At 51.9% G+C, this 22,948-nt stretch overlaps 1 protein-coding gene across 4 annotated transcripts in view; it reads left to right on the plus strand.

Annotated features, from left to right (window-relative positions):
* The window catches only part of Nfatc1 (nuclear factor of activated T cells 1), a 111,014-nt gene that overhangs the window by 55,939 nt on the left and 32,127 nt on the right, over positions 1–22,948 (plus strand). For 2 of the 4 annotated variants that reach the window (XM_075968169.1, XM_075968170.1), the window contains exons 7-9: positions 3,291–3,346; positions 6,951–7,083; positions 20,288–20,962. In XM_075968169.1, the coding sequence (XP_075824284.1) occupies positions 3,291–3,346; positions 6,951–7,083; positions 20,288–20,962 (864 nt within the window). The remainder of the gene's footprint in view (positions 1–3,290; positions 3,347–6,950; positions 7,084–20,287; positions 20,963–22,948) is intronic. The other 2 variants (XM_075968171.1, XM_075968172.1) reach the window with 1 other exon arrangement.

The raw sequence follows: 22,948 nt of genomic DNA on the forward strand, positions 1-22,948 counted from the left end.
CAGAGTGGCTGCTGAGTCACAAGCTTCAGGTGGTCTGTGGTAGCCACAAAGAGCCCGAAAGCCATTAGTGCTTCTCTCCATCCAAATGCCTGCCACCCCCCCCACCTCCCCCACCTCCACAAACCTTGTGGATTTGCCTCTGGGATACTTTTTAGCAGTAGAGCCAAGACGGTGTCTGTGCTTTGCTGTCTTGTTTCTTTCACAGGATGACATTTTCATGCCCCTAGTAGTAGAGCTCAGTGCTCTGCTCATTTCTTTGACTGACCAGTACCTCCATGTGGCCAGTCACACTGATAGGTTGCCCAGTAGATAGGCATGAGTTGCTCCACTCTCTGTGCTCGTCATGAATGAAGTTATTGTGAATGTTCATAAACAAGGTTCTGTGAGTGTCTGAGCCTTCCTCGTGGCACATACCTGGGCATGTGTCTGTCCTCAGCTAGCCAGCGCCACCAGGCTGTTTTCCAAAATGCTGGGCAGTCTTAGTCTACCTTGGGGTGCTGCTGAGGAGTGCAAAGCTGCCCTTCTAACCAGAGAAAAACAGGCATCTCAAAGGTCATTGGCTGAAGGAGTTTCCCCAGCAGGGACCCAAGGGACACGTATCTGTATACACCAGCTTGCATGGTCCATAGAAGGTTAGAGAACCCACACATGTCCCAGGCTGTCCACATCAGAGCCCCTCTGAAGTGCAGCTCTTCATGGCCTCTGCTGTGCTCCCCCAACCTCCTAACACACCCATCCTGGGGCCTCACCATGCTGGGATGTTTGGACCCGCCCCTCTCGAGGATGGTGTGGTGCAGATGCAGAACAGGAGGGGTGAAACCTGCCCCACCGAGCGAGCAGAGGAGGTAGAAAACATATCCCAGGATGCTCCTCCACTCCTGAGCTGGAAACAGTGGCTCAGCCCCTTCCCTGGCCTGTGACTGGCCTGTGGGCCTGTGGTGGCAGCAGCGTCCTGCAGCCAGTGGAGCCGCTTCAGACCTGCAGGCTGGCTGTGTGGAAACCTTGGGTGGGTGTGGTGGGGAAGCCTTTCCGATGACTCACACTGCAGGGAATTCCCTAATGATTTGGAATATTTTTACTTCTGAACTGGAGCACAGTTTCCTACTGAGAGCCTAGGGAGCTCCCGATAAGATGGGACACAAAGGCCCTTTTAGGATGGCCGGCTGGCTCCCTGCTGGGAGAGGCTAGATTCTCAACAGGGCTGTGTTAACTTGCCTCTGAGCATGGGCTCTTTGTTGAGGATGCCATGGGCTCCTCTGGGTCATGGGCACCCCTCGCGGTTGACACTCTGGTGATTTCCTCAGGATTTTAAAGGGCTCCTGCTAGAAGCAGTCTGCCCTGTGTGCATTTGAAAGTTCGGTCAGCTGTGTCAGAACACGAAGAACCATCACTCAGTTTCCTCACTGTGTGGCACCTGCAGATGGAGGAGCGGGGTCCAGATGGGACCAGCGCTTTGAATACCCTGACCTGGGAGGAAGTGATTGACAGCAGCCCCTTCATCTTGGTGGCTGCAAGGAACCATATTTCAGTGGGAAATGGAATCAGATGAGTTATCTAACTTGGTATGAATTAGAAGACAGGAACGGAGCTCCGTCTTGTCTGCTGGTGGTAGGCGTGGTGCTGGATGGGAGCTAGCCAGCGTGTCATGGCCGCTCACGATGTCCTCCTCAGTCGCTCTGATGGAGGGAGCATTCCTCACAGGCAGCTGTGATAAAGGGAGGGAAAAGACCTTTCTTAGTTTGTGTGGCCATGTCCACAGTGTCCAGTCCACCTGTATGCCTACGTTTCATTAACTTTTTGCCACATGATTTGAACTCAGGCAGAGGCACCTCAGTCTCTCTGCCGCCAGAGAGTGGCCTTGCCCAGGGAGGTTTCAGAAGCTGTGGCAGAGGTAGCAGAAATGTGCTGCCTCTGCCTTGTAGACGTCAAACCTAATCTTCACATGCACAGCATGCCAGCGCGTGGTCAGAGAGCTGCATGTCGGCACTTCCCTCTTGACCCTCGTGGTGACATGGTGACAACATTTCTTCTGCTCAGCTGAAGTCCCCGAATTGCCAGGGCCAGGGGGTCTACTGCTCATCACATTCCAGTGCTCTAGGGGTGGCCAGGTGTATTTCTAGTGTCCTGTTGTCTTCTCTGAGGGGTGCGGCTAAGGGAATCCGGTTAGAGCTCTTCCTGGGCTCAGCTGATGGGTGATTTGCTCGGGGCCTGGAGCATCTCGTAGGCTGCTGTGGCCTGGTGAGCCTGGGTGGCTCTCGGAGCCTCCCATGACTCACATTTCCACCCTGTGCCTCCACCCTCCACCCACCCCTGTCCGGGACTGAGGGAAGGCGCTGGTGTTTGATTTATCAGTAATGTAGGGTTAGCGACAGACAAATGGACTGGGAGCAGAAACCAAGCATGAGCCGCTTTAACGGCTCATCTCAGGAACTGACTTCATTGGAGAAGATAAAAGCTGGGATGGATATCTGTCAACTCGGGAGCCACCCAGCTGTCCCCAGGTCATGGGCTTGTCAGCAGGCCTGGGGACTCAGAGCCTGTGAGTGGCAGACACCCTTCCTCTAAGCACTGGGTCCACACCTCACCGCCAGCCGAGAACAATAAGTGCTTTCACTGTGCCTATGGGAGCCTTTTAATTTTTTTTTTTTGTAACATGCAAACAGCCACTGGACTAAGGTTAAAAATACCACGTGTTTTGCATTTCCAGGTCCTGATGTGGCATGAAATAGCCAAAGAAAGACTTTTCTTCTCCTCAGCATTTCCTCTGGATAGAGGCTTGGGCATTGCCCTGAGCTCTAAACATGCAGGGAGGCTGGTGGGATAAGGCACCAAGTGGCAGCGCCAAGTTGGGCTCTGTACGTGTCTTGCTTTGCTGGGTTTCAGGGTTTCCCTGCCTCTATCTCTCTTCTGTTTTTGTCTCCCTCAGAAGAGACTGAGGTAGGAACCCTTTCTTGATGTGTGCTGGGGCCACTAAGATGTATGTAAAAATGGATACAAGGATGGACCATTGCTCAGAAGTTACACTGGACCTTGTCTTTGGACTTTACTAACTATACAAGGCCAGTGCTCTGAATCTGGTCAATGCTCACCACTGGAAGGGCCAAATGTCTAGGAAGCCCAGAGCTCTGCCCTGACCCACACCCTGAGCAGCTAGACACTATCGTTCCCCTGTATCACCATTCCTTCCCATTCTCCCCTCCCTGATCTTCGGTTTCTGGGTCACCTGGAATGTTTTGAAGACAGACTATGCCCACACGGAGTGACAGATTTCTTCCTGCCCTTTGTTCCAGATGGCCACCACGTCTGGGAGATGGAAGCAAAAACTGACCGAGACCTGTGCAAGCCAGTAAGTATTTAGGATCCTGAATCAGGGACTGGAGGCCAGTCCAGGGCTCCTGTTCGTTAAAATGAAGAAATGCTAAAACAAACAAACAAAAACAAAAAACAAAAATACCCCAGACAGAGGCCGTGAGAAAACACAGCCATAAATCTCTTGCCCAAACAAATGCCATCAGGGTAGAGTTGGGGCAATAGCAGTGACCATGGGGACAGAGACTGGATAGAACTTGAGGCCTCTTTGTGCTGTGTTTGCTTTGTCTTCTAGAGGTACCAGATTCTATCTCCTCTTGCTAATGCTCTACCCCCGGGAGATCTTGGTGTTCTAGGTCTCATTCATGGACACCAAGCACCTGCCTGCACATGCCACCCTGCCTGTGTGACTTGCCACCACCCTCTCCAGAGAATGCCTCAGCTACCTAGCGCTCTTGTTTTGAACTTGACATGGATGAAAGGGTAGACCTAACCGGCTAGCTTAGATCTGCTGGTTGGGTTTGCTGATGAGCTGTGGTAACCGTGTGGCATGGCCCGTGGGTGATATAATTAGTTTCCCGCCTGCTCATAGACATGGCACCTGCCCGTGCCTCTTCTTCACCTTCGCATCAGGTCGTTGTTGTTTGTGATTGGCTAATTATGTTGGAAATACATTTTGCTACCCCAGCGTGCTTCTGACTGTTGGTGTGGTCTCCTTTCTCACTGCCGCGGGTCTCTTCAACTCCAATGGCCACTGGGGACAAAGTGGAGTCAGGCCTTGTTTGCAGACTGCAGTCTGTCTCCACCATCCTCACGGTTTTCTCTCTGGTTTGCTTGGCTTTTGCAGTGCTGGAAGTTGAACTAAGAGCCACACATGCTGGGCAAATGCTCCACCACTGAGCTATATCCCCAACCCCAACAGTGTCCTTTAATTGGACATTAGGCCGTGGATGCTTAAAGCAATTATTAGTTCAGACGAGTCAGAAAACCCTTGCTGAGTTCTGTGTGTCTTCTCTCCAGTCTCAGGATAGCAGAACATACTACAGCCAGGGAGCGGGTTTTTGTGAAGGCAACTAAAATCCTCCCAGACTATAACTCATTCCACTGACTGCTTTCCAATAGTCCGGGCAGTGCTCTTGTGAACGCAGGACAAAGGGGGCCTTTGGTGTGCTCTGAGTGTGTGGAAGTGGGGTTTAAATGATTTAGAAACCCTGGGCAAGTATGAGTAAAGGGCTTTTTCTCTTGAGCCACCTGTGAACACTGGGCAGCCAGAGTCACATAAACAGGCCATGCTGGTAACGGGACTCACAGAGCAGACAGGTGGTCACGGCTCTCATTAGGGTACAGTCGCCAGGGTGTTTGCTTCACTTGCAGCAGGCACAGGCTGCCTTCCCGCCCTCTGGGTGACTCCGTCAGAATGAAACAGCTTGGCTTGGCTACCGCAGTTCCTCTTCCAGGCACCGGTCCACTCTCAAGAAGCCTTTCAGAGTCTTTGTCAGGTGGACGAATCCTCTCTGGCCAAAATGATACTTGTTCATGAAGGTGAACATTAATCATTCCTCCACAATGCCTGGCTTCTCCCTCCCACTGAGGAAGCCTTTCTCCCCCTCAGTCTAGTTTCTCAGCTTCACACAAGAAGCCCTTGTGGAAATATTGAAGATAGTGGCATGTGCCTAGGCGCACACACACACACACACACACACACACACCACATAGAGGCACACACAAACATACATGCACTGCACACACATTGTATCTGCAGATATTTCACAGATGGGTTTCTGCTGTGTTTGTGGTTACACCTTGCATAAACTAAGGCTATGAACTTGAGGCAGCCCGCGCTAACTGCAGCTCATGTTGTCTCTGACAGCATCGACAAAGCCCCATCATTGGATTTCAGGTCACATTTCATCCAGCTCCTCCCCTGTGTCCTAGGGCGGAGCTCCTGTGGAAGCCTTCTTGGTATAGGGGAGTGCCTTGACGTGCCAGGCAGGAGAGCCTGGCGGCACTCGAGGCCATTTTGTATTCCTTATTCAGGGGCTTCAAAGACTTTTTTATTCTTTCTTTCTTTCTCTTTCTTTCCTTCCTTCCTTCCTTCCTTCCTTCCTCCCACCCTTCCTCCTTTCTTCCTTTTATTCCTTCTTTCTTTCTTTGGCTTCAGCTTAAGCATCAACACGATGTGCCTCCTTGTGTTTTCCCTTGCTTCCTTCTGAAGAGTTATTTCTTTCATTACGTCGCAGCAGCTGCCGCCCCTGAGTGACAGCTGTACCTGCAGCTTCCTTCAATGCACCACGTCCTAAAAGCCACCCAGTGACCGTCTCTGTCCTTTCACGCGAATGAACTCAAGCTTCACAGTGAGACCACTAAAAGCTGGACACAGCCCAGACCTGAGTCGCCACAGTTTGGGGCAGCCCCCAACAAAGCCGACCATGTAGTGTGGGCGAACATGCCTTTTACCTGCCCCTCCCCCACCCTCATTTCTTTCAAAGGAAGGGGAGGAAATGCAACAGCTGCAGCAGGTTGCTGGAGTGAGTTCATCCTGGGGGGTGGATCCCAGGGGACAGAGCCCAGCGCACCCTGGCCAGTCCTGCCCTGGTGCTGATGTCTAAGGCTCTTTCTCTGTAATCCAAGAGGCTGGATCTGAAGTTCTCCTGATTTCTGTTTCTATTACTGAGGTATTATTATTAACACAACTCAATAAAGTTTGCTGCAATTGATTTGCTACCATTATAACAAGCTATGGTTAATTACTTTAACAAAAGAAATGATATAATGGATTTTCTGATATATATTTTTCTTGGTCTGTTAAACTGAAATCACATGAAAGAAACAAAATGAAGAAACTTTATGGATTTGAAATCGCCAGCAGAAATGTGGTAAAGCCCTCTGAAGCACTGGCTCTCTTTAGCGTGACTGTGCCAGGCTCCACGTTCACCTAGGACCAGGCACCCCCGGGAGTCTGTCTACATTTGGATATTTCCACTGAGTTCCAAGGGCTTGTGCCTTGCATTTTTGTCTGCCCTTGAAAGAACATGTCCAAAGTTTGTATATTTCTGTTTAAAAACAGGAAAGAAAGCCCCAGCCACCACAAGCTGTCTAGTATTTTCTTCCCTGTGTTCTCAGCGGTTCCAGGGTCCTGGACTGAGAGCGGCTTTGTCTTCATTTTGAGGAAATTGGGGATTGTGGCAGACACCACGACTTTTGTTGCAGCTCACTCTGGACAGTGTCCACAAGGAATGCTCCCTCTCATGTCTCCAAGTAGGCAGAGAGCAATTCTTTTTGTCTGAAGGTCACTGGGCCTTGGATGTTGGGGCAGTAGTGGTCCCTAGAGTCTGCTGCCCCAGTAGCAGGGAGGTGACTCCACTCTCTGAGAGATGCTCGTGGGTTCTCTTTTCTTGGGCTCTGTTCCAGCATAAAAGTCTTCCAGCCTCTAGTGTGGGAATTCAGGGTTCCTCTTCCCTGTGAGTACACCTTATAGCCAATCCGTGATCAAACCTGAACGGGTTACACACCAAAGTCCCTGTCGGAGGCCCTGTGGGTAGCCAGAGACGGCTGTTTGAGTTGATGGCAATACCTCAGTACAAAGCATTTCTGGTCTGTGAGGTCCTGACTGCCTCTTTCTCTCTGCTGTTTCTCACCAGAATTCCCTGGTGGTGGAGATACCGCCTTTCCGCAACCAGAGAATCACCAGCCCTGTGCAAGTCAGCTTCTACGTCTGCAACGGGAAGCGGAAGAGAAGCCAGTACCAGCATTTCACGTACCTTCCTGCCAATGGTAACGCTGTCTTTCTAACCTTAAGCTCTGAAAGTGAGCGGCGAGGAGGCTTTTACTAAGCCACAGAGGCCGTGAGAGGATGTTGTTATAAAAACAGTGTGGCTGTGTTGCTCTGTTCACACCACGTGATTGCCTATTCACAAGACCAAGTCGCCCATCCACTCAAAGAAAAGCGAAGCCTGGGTGTGTTTGCCTGTGACTGGTGCATGCTGGGGGAATCACTTGCTAGCCTTTTTGCAAACGCTCAGCAGCCAAGCAGCGGCACTCAGAAGCTGATGAGGTCGAGGTATATCTATCTACCCTCTGTGAGTCTTTGGGGTAGAACAAGTATTTGTTAGAGCAATTTTGTAGGTAGCTTCAAAAATAAGCCTGCCACAGCCATTGGGGAACATACACAGTGTTGTCCTTATAGCGATGGTCCCACACCGCATGCAGGGTCCCTGCTGAATAACGCCATCCCCTGGTGACAGGACGCCTTCAGGTGGGAGGGCTTCTGCTTGGGTTTGCTCATTTGGGGAATGGCTTCTTTTCATTCAGATATGATCAGCTCACCGTTTCAACTTTCTAGACTGATTTATTTAAGAAAATACTGTTATTGTTTTTGGTTTTTTGCTTTGAAAAAAAAAACCCTCTTTAAGCTTGTAGAAAGGTGTGTCCCAGGCATCCGGGGTTTTCCTGTGTGGTGCAGGCCATTCTCCTGTGGCAGGATGTGTGTGCAGAGAGCAGAGTGGGCTGTTATCCTGAGCTCTATTGTATTTTGAGTAAGCTCAGCTATGTCAACAACCTTTTTATACTGTTGCTCCCCCCCCCACTAAAACCTTAAGATATGCATATCATTTAAGAGCCCTGTCCAAGGCAGGACTTTCACTACCTGTGAAAGCAGCCACATTGCTGTCTTAGTAAAATCAAGATTTTCCTTTTTTTTAAGGTTTCAGGGTCTCTTTTTGAAGTGTAAAGACATTTGGAATATCTTAGTAAGAAAAATCGGTATTAAGATGCTGAAATCAACGGTCTTATCAGGCAAGCCCTAGGGATGCCCTTCAAAACTAGAAAATAACTTTGTTAAGTTCCCATACAAGGGCATCCGTGTAAGCAACTGTGAGAACCATGGCGAGCCTCAGCACAGCTGCCCACACCCCATCCTGCCACTGCTCTACAGTTTATTCCACAAGGCTTTGTTGTTCATGAAATAATGTACAACCTTTCTTACAAAAACAAATATTTGGTCTTTTTTATTTGTTTGAAAATGCAATGATTGTGTCCTGATTATACTTCAAGCATGGCTGATCCAAAATTTACAAAGGTCTAAACCTTATAAAAAAGATTATTTTCTAAAACAATGTAGAAATTTCATGAAGATTAATGTTCCCTTGTTTGGTGGCATATCTGAGTCCTTGATAGAGATTCTGTACGGTGCTCAGTTTAGTAAAAAGCATTGTGTCGGGGGGGGGGGGGGGGCTCTGTGGTGCAGTGTGTGCAGTGAGGCCCCAGGGCCTGGTGTCCGAAGTTCGCCACTGCCTCCTACACTGCCACCCCACAGGGAGGCAGCATCTAGGCAAGCCAGCTGCTCCACACTTGGGTCTGCACCAGCCTGCCTCCCACAGTCCGCAAAGCCTCTTGCTGGAACCTCCCAGCTGCCCATCACCTCCTGCGTGGTGCAGGTCTTCCTCAGCCCTTCTGGGTTCAGCCATATGGTCCCGACTTCAACTCTTGTCTCCAGCCCCAAGATGGCTGCCCACCAGCAGCATGGCCCCGGGGACTGGCCATGTTTCCACACCACTAGACTGTGAGCTCCTTCAGAGAGACCTTGGCCATCGCAGGGTTGAACCCCAGCATTATTCATTGCCTGGTGCCTGGCTGGCTATCAATGTGTGTTGTTGTTGTTTTTTTTTTAAATAAATAAACACACAGATGGAGAACTCCCGCTCCCGTGTCCCGTGTTCTGTCTGGCGCCCTCCCTCCGGGCTCTGTGCCATCTGTTGCTCGGGGATGTGTCTCTGAGCACGTTGATGCTGACAAAGGGCTGTATTCGAGTCCTGGAGACCCTCCAGGGCCTGAGAGCTCGTAATTAACCTGGGTCCATAGTGCTTGTGCTTTGCTCCTTAGACGCTGGTTGTGAAGTTGCAAGCCTTCCCCCCAAGTCTTCCTGTACTATTAAGTGGACTTCACGTACATCCCTATTTCACGTACCTGTGACCACTATGGATGCAGGTTCTCAAGGCCATAAAATATGCTGTCAGGTGTTTGAGGAAGCAGGAATAAATCCTTTTAAACCCTACCTGTGAAATTCATTTTCTTCCATAGACATATAAAATCAAAGCTCATTTTGGTTTTCCTTCAAACTTAGATGTGAGGCTGCTTCAAAGGACCGCATCAGACCCCCTTGTGGAAGGGTCCTGTTCTTCCACAAAACTGCCCTTTGTTCAGGCTCCTCTGAGTTCCAGGGTGTGGGAAATCAACGTGCCCAAGGTATTCTGCTCCTTAGGAGGCAGGAGGGACACCTCTTGGCCACTAGCTTTCTGCCCCATAAGCTCGACGGGTTGACACCCACCTTGTACCATCCTCCTCCTTCCTTCCTCTCAAAGTAAAACCGTGATAGGGATCAGGTGGCAGAATAATCGGATGAGTTCTGGGACCTCTAGGTTCTGGGGTGGTGGTGGGGGAGCGATGTCTTTGGTGCATGGTCTGCGGTGGCCCTGGAAGGGCAGTTTGGCCTCTCCCTTCCCTGCCCCCATTTGGGGTGTGTCTAACGGGAAGAGTTTCCACTTGAATGCAAGGCACCATTTGCAGACCGTGAACATCCCATTGGAAATCCTGCACCGGGCCCTGTGGTGTCTCTGGGATAGTCATCAGGCCCAGATGGTAAAAGCACCTGCAACCTGAGAGGAGGCTTCGGAGTCCCAGAGCCAGCCAGAGAGGGCCTCCCGGGCTTCCCGAGTCTCTTGCTTGTCACTGGTTTTGCTTTTCTCCCTGCAAGGGGAATATACTATCTTCCTCCCTGAGCCAAAGGGACCGAGATGGACACCATCATGAGATGGGGGCTATGCCAGGAATGTGTAGGTCCAAGCCCTTATTCCAACACGTCAGTTAGAATTACAGAGTGATAAGTGGGTGTGGGAGCTGCAGGATGAGCATCTCTGCTAGTCTGAGCCCTCAGAAGAGCTCTTTCTCCCAACTAGACATGGCAAAAATCAGCTGCAGGGGTACTCAGAAGAGAATCGGTCTATCTTGAAAACACACCCCAAAGTCAGTGTTTCTATACCATGAAAAGACAAATGGAAATAAACTGTGGGGTTCTGGAATTCTGTCACCTCATCTGAAGCTGTTTCAGGTGGTTAGGAGCCCTGCCCTTCCCAGCCAGGGCAGGGCTGTACAGGTGAGAGTGAGTGCTTCCTGTCCTGAGCCCAGGACACCTGCTCCCACCCCCAGCACTGGGGACTCTCCTGGTGGCAGAGACTAGTGCCTGACTGTAGGACAGTAAAAGCACTCCAGCGGAACCGGTGTCAGGCAAGCAACCCCCTGAGCAGGTGAAGCCTGGAAGGACAGAGCTGCCCTAGGCTCAGGAGTCCTTGAATCTCTGAGGCCCACCCTGCCACACACTTCTTTGTGTGGACTCTTGGGTGGAGCCATGTGCGACCTAGAGAATAAAATACCACAAGTTACTTTCTTGAACCCTTCCTGGTTATTAAAAAGTGCATCTTTATGTTCACATGCCAGTTACTGAGATACATTTCCATCTCGGAGGAATAGGGGCAACCATGAGACTCCTTCTGCCAGGTCCTTGGCTGTGTCACTAGGTTCTAGAATCATGGAGATGCGGATGCAGTTTAGCAGAGGGCCTGGGCCCAACCATAGAAGTGGAGCTCCCACCTTATGGTGGATTTCTGGCATCGTGGGCCCTGTAGCTTCGTCACTGCCCTGACCATGACAACCATGACTGCACTGAAAATATCAGGCCTCAACTTGTAACTGCCCTGGCCTGGGTTCAGAGACCATGATGACATGGCAGAATTGAGCACAGTTTATGGCTGTCTGCCTGTGTACCCATCGCCTCTCATGCAGCCCCTCTCCTATTAGAAGCCTGGAGCTGGAGAAGAGGACCAAGACTGCCCTGCTCCAAGGGTGTCTTAGGAGGGGCCACAGAACACAATAGCTCTTAGGATAAAGGGCGGGACAGTTTCCCTCCCTTGCCATCGTTCAGCTTGACCCTGCCTTCTTTAAAGAGCCCCTGAAGACTTCAAATGACAGGGATCACAATGTGGTGTGTGCCATATACGTGTGTTAATTCTAGGGACTGTGCTGCCTGATTTCCTTCCTGCAAGCTAAATAAAGTCCTCGTGAAGATAGCGGAGGGCAGGCTGGGTAAGGGAGAGCTGTCTATGGCTCCTGGAGCTGCAGGTGGCAACTACTCTCAACTCCCAAATGACCTCAGTAACTAACTGGCCGTTGTAGCTGTGGTAGGTGTGTGCCTCAATGTTCAGGTGGCACTGGCCAGTAAGCATTTGGGATAATGGCCAAGGGATGCCTAGACATCTGGATCATGGAGTCCTGATCCCTTAAACTCTCAAATCCATCTCCAGTGAGGAGGGATGTGTTTCTCATCCTGATACCAATGTGACAGAGAGATTTGACTCTTGCCCTATGCCAGCCTTCTGCATCCATGAGGAATGTCGGGCACTGAAAGAAGCCATTTATTTCTGCATCTTTGTGGTCTCCCAGGTCTTTCCAGCTGTCAGAAGGCCTCAAGCTGGAGTGAGAGTTGCTGGCACCCTTGCCTAAATGCTAGCATAATGGCACCGAGATGTAGACCTCTTAACCACGTGATATAACTGTGTGCACACACCTGCATCTGTGGACTTTCCGTTTTCGTGTAGGGGAGAAACTGAAGAGTAGAGGTTGTCCTGAAGATCATAGGATGAGAGAGAGAGAGAGAGAGAGAGAGAGAGAGAGAGAGAGAGAGAGAGAGAGAGAGAGAGAGAACACCATGGAACCTATGTGACACCCGGTTGCTGGGGAAGGAAGGGTTGGAGAGGGAGGCCCCAGGAGCCCTGCCCTGTGGCCTCTCATAGAGAGATAACAGGACACAATAGCCCATTAGGAGGGAGAGCAGGAAGGTAGCTTTGTTTAGAAATCTAAGGGCCATGTGCCACCAAAAACAAACAAAAATGTGAGTCAGAGTGAGCCGAACACCCAAGGAGATGAGTACCTAGGCATGCATGGGCAGGGGGGTGGGCAGAAGGTAGCTCCGCCTGTGTTCTGCCAACAGAGCTGCCTGCCAGATGCTGCCTGTGCAGTACTTTCAGGTCCCTGGCTGCCCCACCCAGCTCTGTCCTATGTGGTATCGCAGCCCCTGAGCCCCAGCCGCTGGAGGGAGAGCTATCGTCACAAAGAGAAACTCTAGCAGCTATTGGATAGAACATCACTGATGAATGTGTGTGTGTGGCCTTTTCTGACCACCACTGCCATGGAGCATAAATGGCCTTTATCACTTTCTACCTGACTGTGTTCCAGCTGATCCATGTGGGCAGTGGCTGGTGTTCACAGACAGTAAAATCATTTCCCTTCTCTGGGTCAAGAACTGCTCCCTCGCTGGGAACTAGGACCTAGTGACATGTCTAATATCTATCAAAGGAGCCCTTTGATGCTCTGTAAAGGGGATATTCCCAACCCTCACCTGCAGGACAGGCGAGAAGACTAATGAGGCAGTGTACAAAAGGCTTGAGTCAGCCAGCCTTGGCATATGCTGGGGATAGCTTCCATTCCTTAAGCACCCCCCCCCAATACATCCCTCGGTTCAGGTCTAAGCTCTTTGGGAGACTAACTCCCATGTTCCCAGGAAGCTGGAAGCCACACACATGCATAGCCGTTTTGTATGCTGGATGGCAGGTGTGTTTGTCCATCTGCCAGCTCTCGGGTCCTTGACCTGCAGAATTTGTGGAGCCTCAGCAGGAGATGTGTGAAGCCTTTTGGCCTGGACTTGGATGGCTCTATGTGTTCTTTACCCCTGACATCTTGCCCCTGAGTTGTCATTCCTGAGCTGCTGATGTTGATGGTGAGACTCGGGCTTTAATGCCACTCTGCCATGAAGACAATCTGACTTCTGTTCTCTAGGAATTTTAGACTTTGAACAAAACTTCTTTTGTATGGAAACATAGTTAGTGAAGTAATTCGAGACAGAACACTTGAGTGTGCCTGAAAAGGCAGGTGTAGAGGAAGGCGGCCTGCATGGCAGAAGTGCCTGCCTGGACTGAGCATGCTAACTAGGAAGGCCATGGGATGGTATCGGGTGCCTGTTTCTGCCCATAGCCAGGTTTCACTGAAGGGCTTCTGTAAAGGTCCCTGGTTACCTGCTCCACAACGGTGACAAGATACCACCAGCTGGTTAAACATTAGTCACCAACCCTATGGGAGGCCTAAAATCCCCATCTCCACATAGTCCTGTTGGGACTTGGTTCTTCATGAATTTGGGGGGCCTCCAAGTTCTCCCAGCTTCTCAAGATTCAGAGCTTAGAAGTAAGGTATGGCCTGTGATTGACAGATGCCCAGAATGCCTGGTGAAGCAGGCTGTGTACCCACAGCTCTGCCTCAGAATCCTTAGACAGGTCCTACTGACTCAGAGCTGGTAGAGCCTTAAGCTGTAGGACTGAATTAACCCAATGATCACACCTCGGTCATTAGAGTTTCCATCCTGTCTCGTGGGTGATGACTGCATTCGCAAGTGGTGATCTCCCACTTAGTATGCAGGAGCACCTCACACACTGAGGCTTGAGCTGGGCAAGCATACTTAAACAGAAACCCAACAAAAGCATCGTCTACACAATGTGTGGTTTCTCTTGGTGCACACACACCTCATGTGTCAGGTGCTGGGTCTTCTACAGAGCGAGAGGACTGGGGGCACAGGAGTCAGATGTCAGTGAAGCTTGGCTGGCAAGGTTGCTCAGTTGTCCACATTTTCTTAGCAAGCTGTCGTCTTTCCCCAAATAAAATGGCTGGGATTTGTGAGGTGTTAATAGCTGGTAGAGCCTGGAGCCAATACCCCAGAGTAATGCTTTTAAAGTAGGAGCCATTCTGTCTGTCTGTCTGTCTGCACAAAGGCCTGTGTGATGTTTGACTAATCCCAGGCAAGGACCAGGCCCATCCGCATGGCTCTGGTCCACAGTAGACACATGCAAGTTCCCTCAAGCACAGATGCATAGTCTGTGCGTGTCACCAGGCCCCTTTTGTGGACATCCCAAGAGGGGATGAAAGACCTACCCACATCACCCCATCAAAGTGTCTCCTTGTTCCACTTGCCTGTTTTGGAGAAAGGTCATACTCTACCCTGCTCCCTGTTTGAGCAGTCAAACCTAGTGTGTCCTGCACCCTGGGCGAGCCACATTCCAGTCCAGCTGGAGGTTATTGGAGCCAGCGTGACACATCGTGCTTGAGACATCCCAGACTCCTCTCAGGAAGATACACACTATGTTAATGCACAGGAGAGCTGGCGTCAACCCCTCCCTCATTGAGGTGGTCAGTCTTGAGACCCAAGGCCAAACTGCGAACCAAGAGCTTCCATCTCTTCTTCTGGGTCCTCTTGAGGACCCTCTGGCTGCCTCTTCTCTATTCACCTAAGTTCCTCAGTGGGTGTTCATGAAATAACACACCGAAGTTCCTGGGTGAGGTATGGGTGGTAGGAACCAGCTGTCCACTAGCAAGCACACAGGGACATGGGGCAGCAGAGGGAGCTAGGACGGTTAGGCAGAATTGTTTCCAGACTCACCGTGTAGATGGCTTCAGAGGGGCTGTGGCTATTAAGCACAGAAGAGCTGGATCTCCTGGGAGCCTTCGGTGTACACACACAGCCCCCGGTCCCAGGAGGGATTCAACCCACAGTTTCCTTAGCCACAATGTAGAGAGTGCCTCCGCTCTGAGTCACAGAGACCCTGGCTCTTGCTGAGCCTTGTGCACAGCAGGCAACTTTAGAGTGCGCCTCTAAGACATTTTAGAAGCACAGCATCCCAGTCTCCCAGCCCGACCTGGAGGGACATGTCAAGAGGTTAAGAACATGTGAGGCCTAGGAGTGGAGCACCAGCAGAACGTGACTGCTCAGTGGCACCCAGATGAAGCCTATTGGTCTCACTGGGCAGCATCCTCCACTCGTTATTGCCATTTAGGAACAGGAAAGCATTTGCTAGGCCTAAGTATCAAGTTTAGAGGCCAGGGGTTCTCTTTAGGGCTCTTTGGCCCACAGACCATCAGTGCAGGAGGTGCGAGATATTATGGGACTAGGAGTGAGCTTTCCCCATCACACATCTGAGTATCTGTCTCTCTCTGGTGGTGTCACCTATTCATGATTTGAGGAATTCTGAAAGCCAGTAAATCCCAACCCAGGACACAAACTCTGAGGTGACTGTAGGCCAAAGCTGGCAGCTGTCCCTAGTCTCTGTGAGGACTGGGCTCCCCACACCAGCACTGCCTGGGAGAGTCCTTCTGCGCCGTGCAAGGGACTGTACTGTACAAGGTTGCTGGACTAAGGGTGGACGGCTCTCAGGTGCCCATGACGTCAGGTACACATGATGACACACACCTCTCACCACCACAGATACGGCATTGTGTTGTACTGGGTGTGAGGGCCCAGTTCCAGCAGGAGCCGGCAGCCCACCTTCTTCATGAGGGCATTCTTTGTACCTGACAGCTGGCCCAAAAGATTGCCATTAATCCTCTGTGTGCTCACTCCCCGTAATAAACCATGTATTATAAACTCACAGCTTGGGTAATGTGATGTTTTCGGTGTGCCGTTGCATAGCCCTACAGAGAGCTACATGGCAAGCACCGGATCCCCTTACCTGCCCCCCACCCGGCCTAGCCTGGAGACATTGCGTCACATTCCTGCTTCCCTCTGGCACAGGAGGCAGAGCAGAGCCTGCACAGCCTGCACTTCTGCACAGCACGTGTTCTTTCTATTTCCTGACTAATAGGAAATGTCCTAAAAGGCCCTCAACCCCACATGAGAAATGCAGAGGACACAGGCAGTCTTGAGACGTGTAGGACTTTCATGGATACTCTGAGCGATGGTATGTGACTTCAGTTGAGGAGGCAGCCGTGGGGAACCTCAGGAAAGGGCAACAAAATATGACTCTTGGTTCAGTTTTCCGCCAGAGGGGTAGGCCACTCTGGCTCCGAGCTGTCCTCAGCTGTTCTGAGTGACCACCCAATCATCAATGGTCTCCATCTTTGAATGGCATGTGACCCAGCCGCCTCCATCAGAGATGAATATGTCAAGTGTGGGACCGTGGCAGTGTCCTCAGGGCAGGGATCAGGCTTGCCACCTCAGGGTCAGCAGGTGCTAGGAGAAAACACTGTGCCTTCTTTCCCTCTGTGCGGAGCTGTGTGACATTGCCATGTGCCCTGCATCCAGGCACTGAGCTGGGGTCTAGCTTTGGGGATAATGGACCTGGATATAAGATAGTGTTATTGGAATGGTAGTTCCCAAGCCTCTGTCTCCCTCTGTCCAATCAAACAGGCGACATCCCCAGGGTGGTGGCAGTTCTTAAATGGCACTGATGTCGCTGTCCCAGATGGTTAGAAAGAAAGAGACAGCGGCCAGAGTGGAAAAGGGGTTGCAGTGAGGTGTTGGTCCCCAAAAGGGACTGCATAGGCTCCACCACAAATCCCCATCCTGGCCCACTCTGTCCCTCCAGAGATAGAAGCTTGGGAGTCCGACTGAGACCATCACGACTCATGTTCCTGTAGCCAAGCAGTCTTTAACATTCTTCTTGTCCAAGCGACCGAATGCCAGGAAAACTCTGAGGTGGTCAGCAAGGTGCGGTGCTGGTTCAGGGCTGAGGTAGTTCCAAAAGGTCCTAACAGCAGAATCTCCAGGGTTCCCCAGAGTAACCACCACACCCACACTGTGCCTGGCCTCTGGATTGCTGGCCCCAGGTCCAGCCCACGCTCGCTGTCCCTGCCCCTGTGTGGCAGGTAAATTACATTCTCTGGCATGTCCTGGGCAGCTGTGTTTGAGACTGTGCCTTTCATGTCATGCTGGATAGTTGGGGCTGGTTTTACAGATCTTATAAGCTGCTTCACTGGCCTTGGGACCTGGCTGGGGACCCAGTAACGTGAACAGAGAGTTTAGTCTGGAAATAATTCCACCTTCTAGTCATGTACAGTTTAAAAAACACCAGCTCTGAAAATGACCAGTCTCATTTAGACCATCATGTATGGATATGGGCTTTGAATGGAACCACTCCTACCCAGGAGCCTTCTTGCTGGTCTAGTTGTGTTCTCAGCAACATCGGTACCTGTTTCGGGTGAGGCCTGTGCTCACAGAGACTGGCTGGATACGGTTCTGCCTCCAGGTGCCTCTCAGGGCCTGTCTTCTACCTGTTTCTTGCCAATTCTGCATTTACAATGTGGTTGAGCCAGCTGGACTGCTGCTGAGTGGGGGTCGTTCCTAAAGCACGGCTTTACCCCCACAGAGCTGTCTAGACGGGATCGTGCCTGGAGCTGAGTTAGTACCTGAATAACACATTTCACTGCAAGCTGCAGAACCCAGATGGCCAGGGCTTCCTGCTCCTCGGCAGCTCCTGGGAGATGCCGTCCTTAGGAAGGGTGGGACCCACAGCTGATTTCACATATTCGACTTTCTAGTGTCAGAGGGATGGGTTTCCCTTCCTTCCGTTTTTTGTTAAATGCCAGGATGTCCGCCGTCTTTTTTGTTCCTAGCAGAGCTTCCCAGCCTACAAAGCAGTTGGGGAACCTGCTGAGAAAGGAGCCTGTTACCTGCCTGAACCTGGGATTTCCCTGGCCTAGGCGAGAGGACAGATAGGATGACTGACTGTTGAGCTGAATTAGTTGAAAAGCCTTCACCCCGAGGCTTTTCTAGGAAGCTCTGTGTGTGAGGAGTACTGGCCTTGAAGATTCTGTTCCTTGTGGTCCTTCTTCCACCAGAGCTCCCTAGACAACTAAAGACCACATGAATGGGAGGATAATAGGAAGGACTTGGAGAGGAGCTCTTCCAGGTCCCATGCTGATCAAGCCTCCAAGTGCCTACCTACAAGTAATGGAGCCCGAGGCACTGCCATCTCAACTGTATCTGGTCTTCTTATGTGACCTAGGTCCCTGCTCCTGTTCAAGGGTCCTTTCCTCCTTGCCACCCTGGGATGGCTTGAAGGTCAACCCTGGATTCCAGGCAGGTGAACTTTTATAGATCTTGTCAGGAGGTCACCCATAAAGCCCACTGCCAGGCCCCCATGTCCCCTCTCTGTCATGTTTGACTCACAGGAAATGCTAGCAGCACATGGCCCACCTCCCCACTCTCTCACGTGACTGACTGACCTCTGACTCCTGGCTAGTCACCCTGGTACCATATGTATGTAGCATCTCTGGCATGAACGCAGTGCAAGCAACCTGGTTTCCCGAGTCATGGTAAGCCCATGGCAAAGTGTCATGAGCAGGGGACCCACAGCCTCTTGGAAGAAGGTTGGGGTACCACATGAGGGTCAACTCTCTGTTAGCTGTCAGCTGACAAGTCACACTCTTTGAATGAGCCAGCATGGGATCATCCTGGGCTCACACCTAGGGACACCTGAACTTGCATGTAAAACCCAAACCTGAAGAGCCCAGTGCTACGTCAGCTTGGCTTCTGGGCTGAACACAAGCGTCTCACACTGAAAGTCTGAGTAGCACGAACCACTGTTGTCGCCTCAGATGGAATGTCTGAACGTCAGCGTCTCCTGAGACTCGGCTGCTGCAGAGCCTGCCTCATCTGCTCAAGCCGGGAGAAGTCTTAGAGACTAGAGTGAATGAGAATGGAATGAGGGAACTGTGGCAGCCAATGGCTCTATTGCTTTCTGGAAGTTGAGCCACTGGCGTTGAGTGCCATGCAGACTTACTACTGAGAGGTGAGGAGGGGGCACCTAGACCAGAAAACCACAACCTGCCCCACGTCTAGGGCAGAGCCTCCAGGCATCCAGTGGGGGTGTGCTGTGAGGGAGGTTGCCCTTCCCAGGAAGCTCCCAGTGGAGCCAGGCTTCAGAAGAGCTGTGCCTTCATCCCTCACGGCAGCTGGTGGCGCAGAGGCCAGGCTCTAACGAAGAACACATGGACATTCCCGCTGGCGCAGACCTTGGCTAAAGACTTTTTCCTCAAAATGCAAATATGCTTTTATTTATTCACGGAGACGCCGGGCCTCCTTTGCGGCACGTGTCTTTGTATGTGGAGTGTGTGCGCCTCTTGAAGGGGCCGCAGTGGCTGGGCAGTCCCTAGGTGGCTGACCTGCTGCCAGACCCAGCCATGCGCAGCATGTGCAGAGGTGAGATGTAATAGAGAATTATGTGAGTGTTCATCATGCACATGACTTATGCAGCACAATGCTGCTGGGGTGGGGGTTGTCTAGGACCCCAGGGTCTGTGTGCCACCTCTTCCTCTGCCCGGGACCTTCGCTTCCTAACCTGTAGAAACTCAGGCCCTGAGGAGAAGCCCGGCATCTGCTCTGGGGCTAGTTCCAGGCCACAGAGGTTACCTGTCTCTGTGGCTCTTGCCTGAGCTGGAGGCCTTCTTGCTAAAAGTAGAGAGGGAGAACCGGGAGGCCCTGCTCGGGGCTGTAGGGTCTCCTGGGGCTGTGGGATTTCCTGGGGTTACCAGGCCTCCTGGGGCTGCCTGGTCTCCTGGGGCTGGCTAGCTGCAGAGTCCTCACTTGGGTGTGGGAACCTGAAGGCATGCATGGGAGACATGGTGCCCTTGCCCAGAGTGCACAGTGTCCTTCTGGCTCAGCATCTACCGGCTTCCCGACGATCTCAGATGGCTATCCGCCTCTGGATACTCACGGAAGCCAACTCAGTGCTGCTCGGTTTTCCACACTGACAGACCCACTAGAGCCGTCAGTAGCAGCATTGCGGCAATACCCAAGCTGAAGTTTTCACTTTGATTGCTACAAATCCATGGGGCCCTCAGGCCCAAAGCTCCCACTGCCATTTGCAAATAGATTTTTATAGCACGCTAGTGCTGGGGGAAATTCCAAGGAAAGCAGTCCTCCTTGTATTAGAACCAGCTGTGAGTTTCTCAGCCAGTGACTCACCCTGTTTTTAATTGGGTGGGAGAACCGGCAGAGACAGAGGGGCTCAGTCAGGACGCTGTTTGTTTTGCACGGGGTATCCTAGCCACAGCCTAGCCTACCCAGCTACAACTTAGGTTTATTTAACTTGCTCTTTCCTCCTCACAGTTCCAATTATAAAGACGGAACCCACGGACGACTTTGAGCCAGCTCTGACCTGTGGACCAATGAGCCAGGGACTTAGTCCTCTGCCGAGGCCCTACTATAGCCAACAGCTCACCATGCCTCCCAACCCTGGTTCCTGCCTCGTGGCTGGCTTTGCCCCCTGCTCTCAGAGGAGCGCACTGATGACCACGCCTCCCGACGCAAGTCCGAAGCTCCATGACCTCTCTTCCACTGCCTACACCAAGGGCCTCACCAGCCCAGGCCACAGTGGTCACCTCGGACTTCAGCCACCAGCTTCAGAAGTCCCCGCCATGCAGGAAGTGCCGAGACCCATGGCCGTGCAGCCCAACTCGCCTGAGCAGCCCCCGCCCTCCCGGCTGCAGCCGCAGGTGAGTCCACATGTGAACAGTAGCTGTCCCCTTGGTTGCCAACAAGTCCTCTGTCCCAACAGCCCCTCTTCTCCACTTCCGCCTGCTGCCCTCGAGCCAGCCTGCTTACAGCCCTCAGCCCTCCCTCCTGATGTGGGCCACCAGCAGCAACAACCGCAGAAGGTTCAAAGAAATGAATCTCCAGCCGCACTGCCAGCGGTGCGTGAGGACAGTGATCATAATTTGGCCCCTATTCCTGTAGTGATCAAGCAAGAGCCCGAGGAATTGGACCAGTTGTACCTGGACGATGGTAAGTGCCTGCAGCCGAGCAGGTGTGTGCACAGCCATGGAGTTTGGGAAGGAAGGGGTGACATGGGTGGAAGACAGTCCCCATGTTGTGCCATGCAGAACAGTCTCCAGCCAGCAGGCTGCATGTCAGTGGTTTTGCTCTGGTAATCGTGGCAACCCCAGCCTGAGCAATATTGGTTCTAACTTGAGACTTGGATTTGGTGTGAAAAGTGAAGCGAATAGCTGTCCAGGTGACCCTCAGAAAGTCACATCAGAAAAGGCCTGTCACAGAGTGTGGCCTTTGTGGTTCGAGCATCTAGAAGCTTGCTAGAGAAGAGTGTCTAAGTCAATGCCCAGTTCAAGGCAATGGTACTGTAGGCAGCCATCTACAGATGTTCAAATGTGACAGCCGTGTCATGAGCCCAGAGGTTGGGAGCGATGCCAAGGTGGCTGTCCCCATAGGCTTTGGTAGGATGTGGCATTTCCTTCTGGGACAGTATGGCTTGCTCTGGGCAGAGGGACACACTGGATGTAGTCTGTCCAGCTGTGCCCAGCTGTGTGTGGTGGCACAGGATCGCTGAACATGAGCGTGACCAGGTGTGTCTCTGTTGCTCTGCGCGGGTTTGTAACTCTGTCTTTGGACACCTTGCTGCTGTTCCTGTCAAGTGATAATTCCTGACCACGTGACTGCCACAGTGGCCAGACATGTGACTGACACACTGCCCACTGGGAGTGGGTTCGGCGGTGTTTTCCAGCTTGTTCAGATAGTTTGTGGGTGTTTGGGCCCCCTCGGAGGCCAGCTGGTCTCCCCAGATGTGGGCTGTTTCCCAGGCCAGGTGCAGAGCTGCACACCTGGAACAGGTCCAGCTCCTTGCTGCACCTGGAGTCAGGTGAGGCCCAGGACCAGGCCAGGACTTGCTCAGCTCCCCATCTCTGAGGTTGAGGCCTTGCAGCCTCTCCATCTCTCTTCTTCGTGCTTCTGTCTGCGAGCCTGATGCTCCTTTTCTTCCAAGGGAACGTTTGGGAGGAACATTTGAAAGAGGGTACTAAGTCCCAGGTTCTGCACCTTCTCCTTGATACCTTGGGTGTGGGGTGAGCTTTATTAGGGATGAGAGAATATCCCAAGCTCCCTGTGGACAGGCCCAGTGTTGGCATCCGGGCACTTGGTTGACAAGGATCTTGTGTTCAGAGTTGTAAAACTTCTTGCTGAACATTTCCCTCCAAATCCATAACTTAAAGCTTTGGGGGAATGATTCATGCAAAAGTTTTTTTCTCAAAAATATGTTCAGCTCTTGAACCTAGAACCCAGTGTCCCGCTCCACAGTGCATTTGTTAGACATGTTCATCTGCCCCCAATAAGCCCCCATAGACTCCTGAGAGGTTCCCGGCCTCGCTGGTCTCTTCTCTTTGGATTCAGGTCGGAGGACTGTTGCTACCCTTATCCACCTCCACACCACTCTGCTTACACGTCACTCAGGGCTAGGATCACAGTGACAGTGCCCAGAGCAGCTTCCTCAGCCTGAGGATTCTGCCTGTGTTCCTCGTACCTGCCCAGGTGGACAGTGTCCAGGATGGGCATTGGTGTCTGTGTCGAGAGTCCCGCCTTCTACACCGAGTGCCTGTGTAAGCCTGTGGGATCACTGTCATCTGGTCAGAGGCAGCGTGACCAGCCAGCCCAGGACTCCCGCATCTGGGCAGTGCCCTCTGGCCCAGAGACAGGAAGTCGGTCTTAACCAGGCTTCCCTCTGACCCAGAGGCCAGCATAGCCTACGTCAGACAGGGCTTTGTTGTGGGCATGGGATGAGAGCAGGTGAGCCTTCAGGGAGGAGAGGACACTGTGTCCAGGAAGCGACACAGCAGAACTCGGGACTAGGACTGCCCACACGTGGCACGGGACGTATTTTGTTGAATTTTACTGTGTCCCTGAGAGAACATTTCAAGAGTTGCACATGTTGGGGTGCAAAAAAGGGGTGCTGATATAGAAAACAGGAAACCTCTACAGGAAATG

Source organism: Microtus pennsylvanicus, chromosome 4, assembly GCF_037038515.1.
Source record: "Microtus pennsylvanicus isolate mMicPen1 chromosome 4, mMicPen1.hap1, whole genome shotgun sequence".
Lineage (NCBI taxonomy): Eukaryota > Metazoa > Chordata > Mammalia > Rodentia > Cricetidae > Microtus > Microtus pennsylvanicus.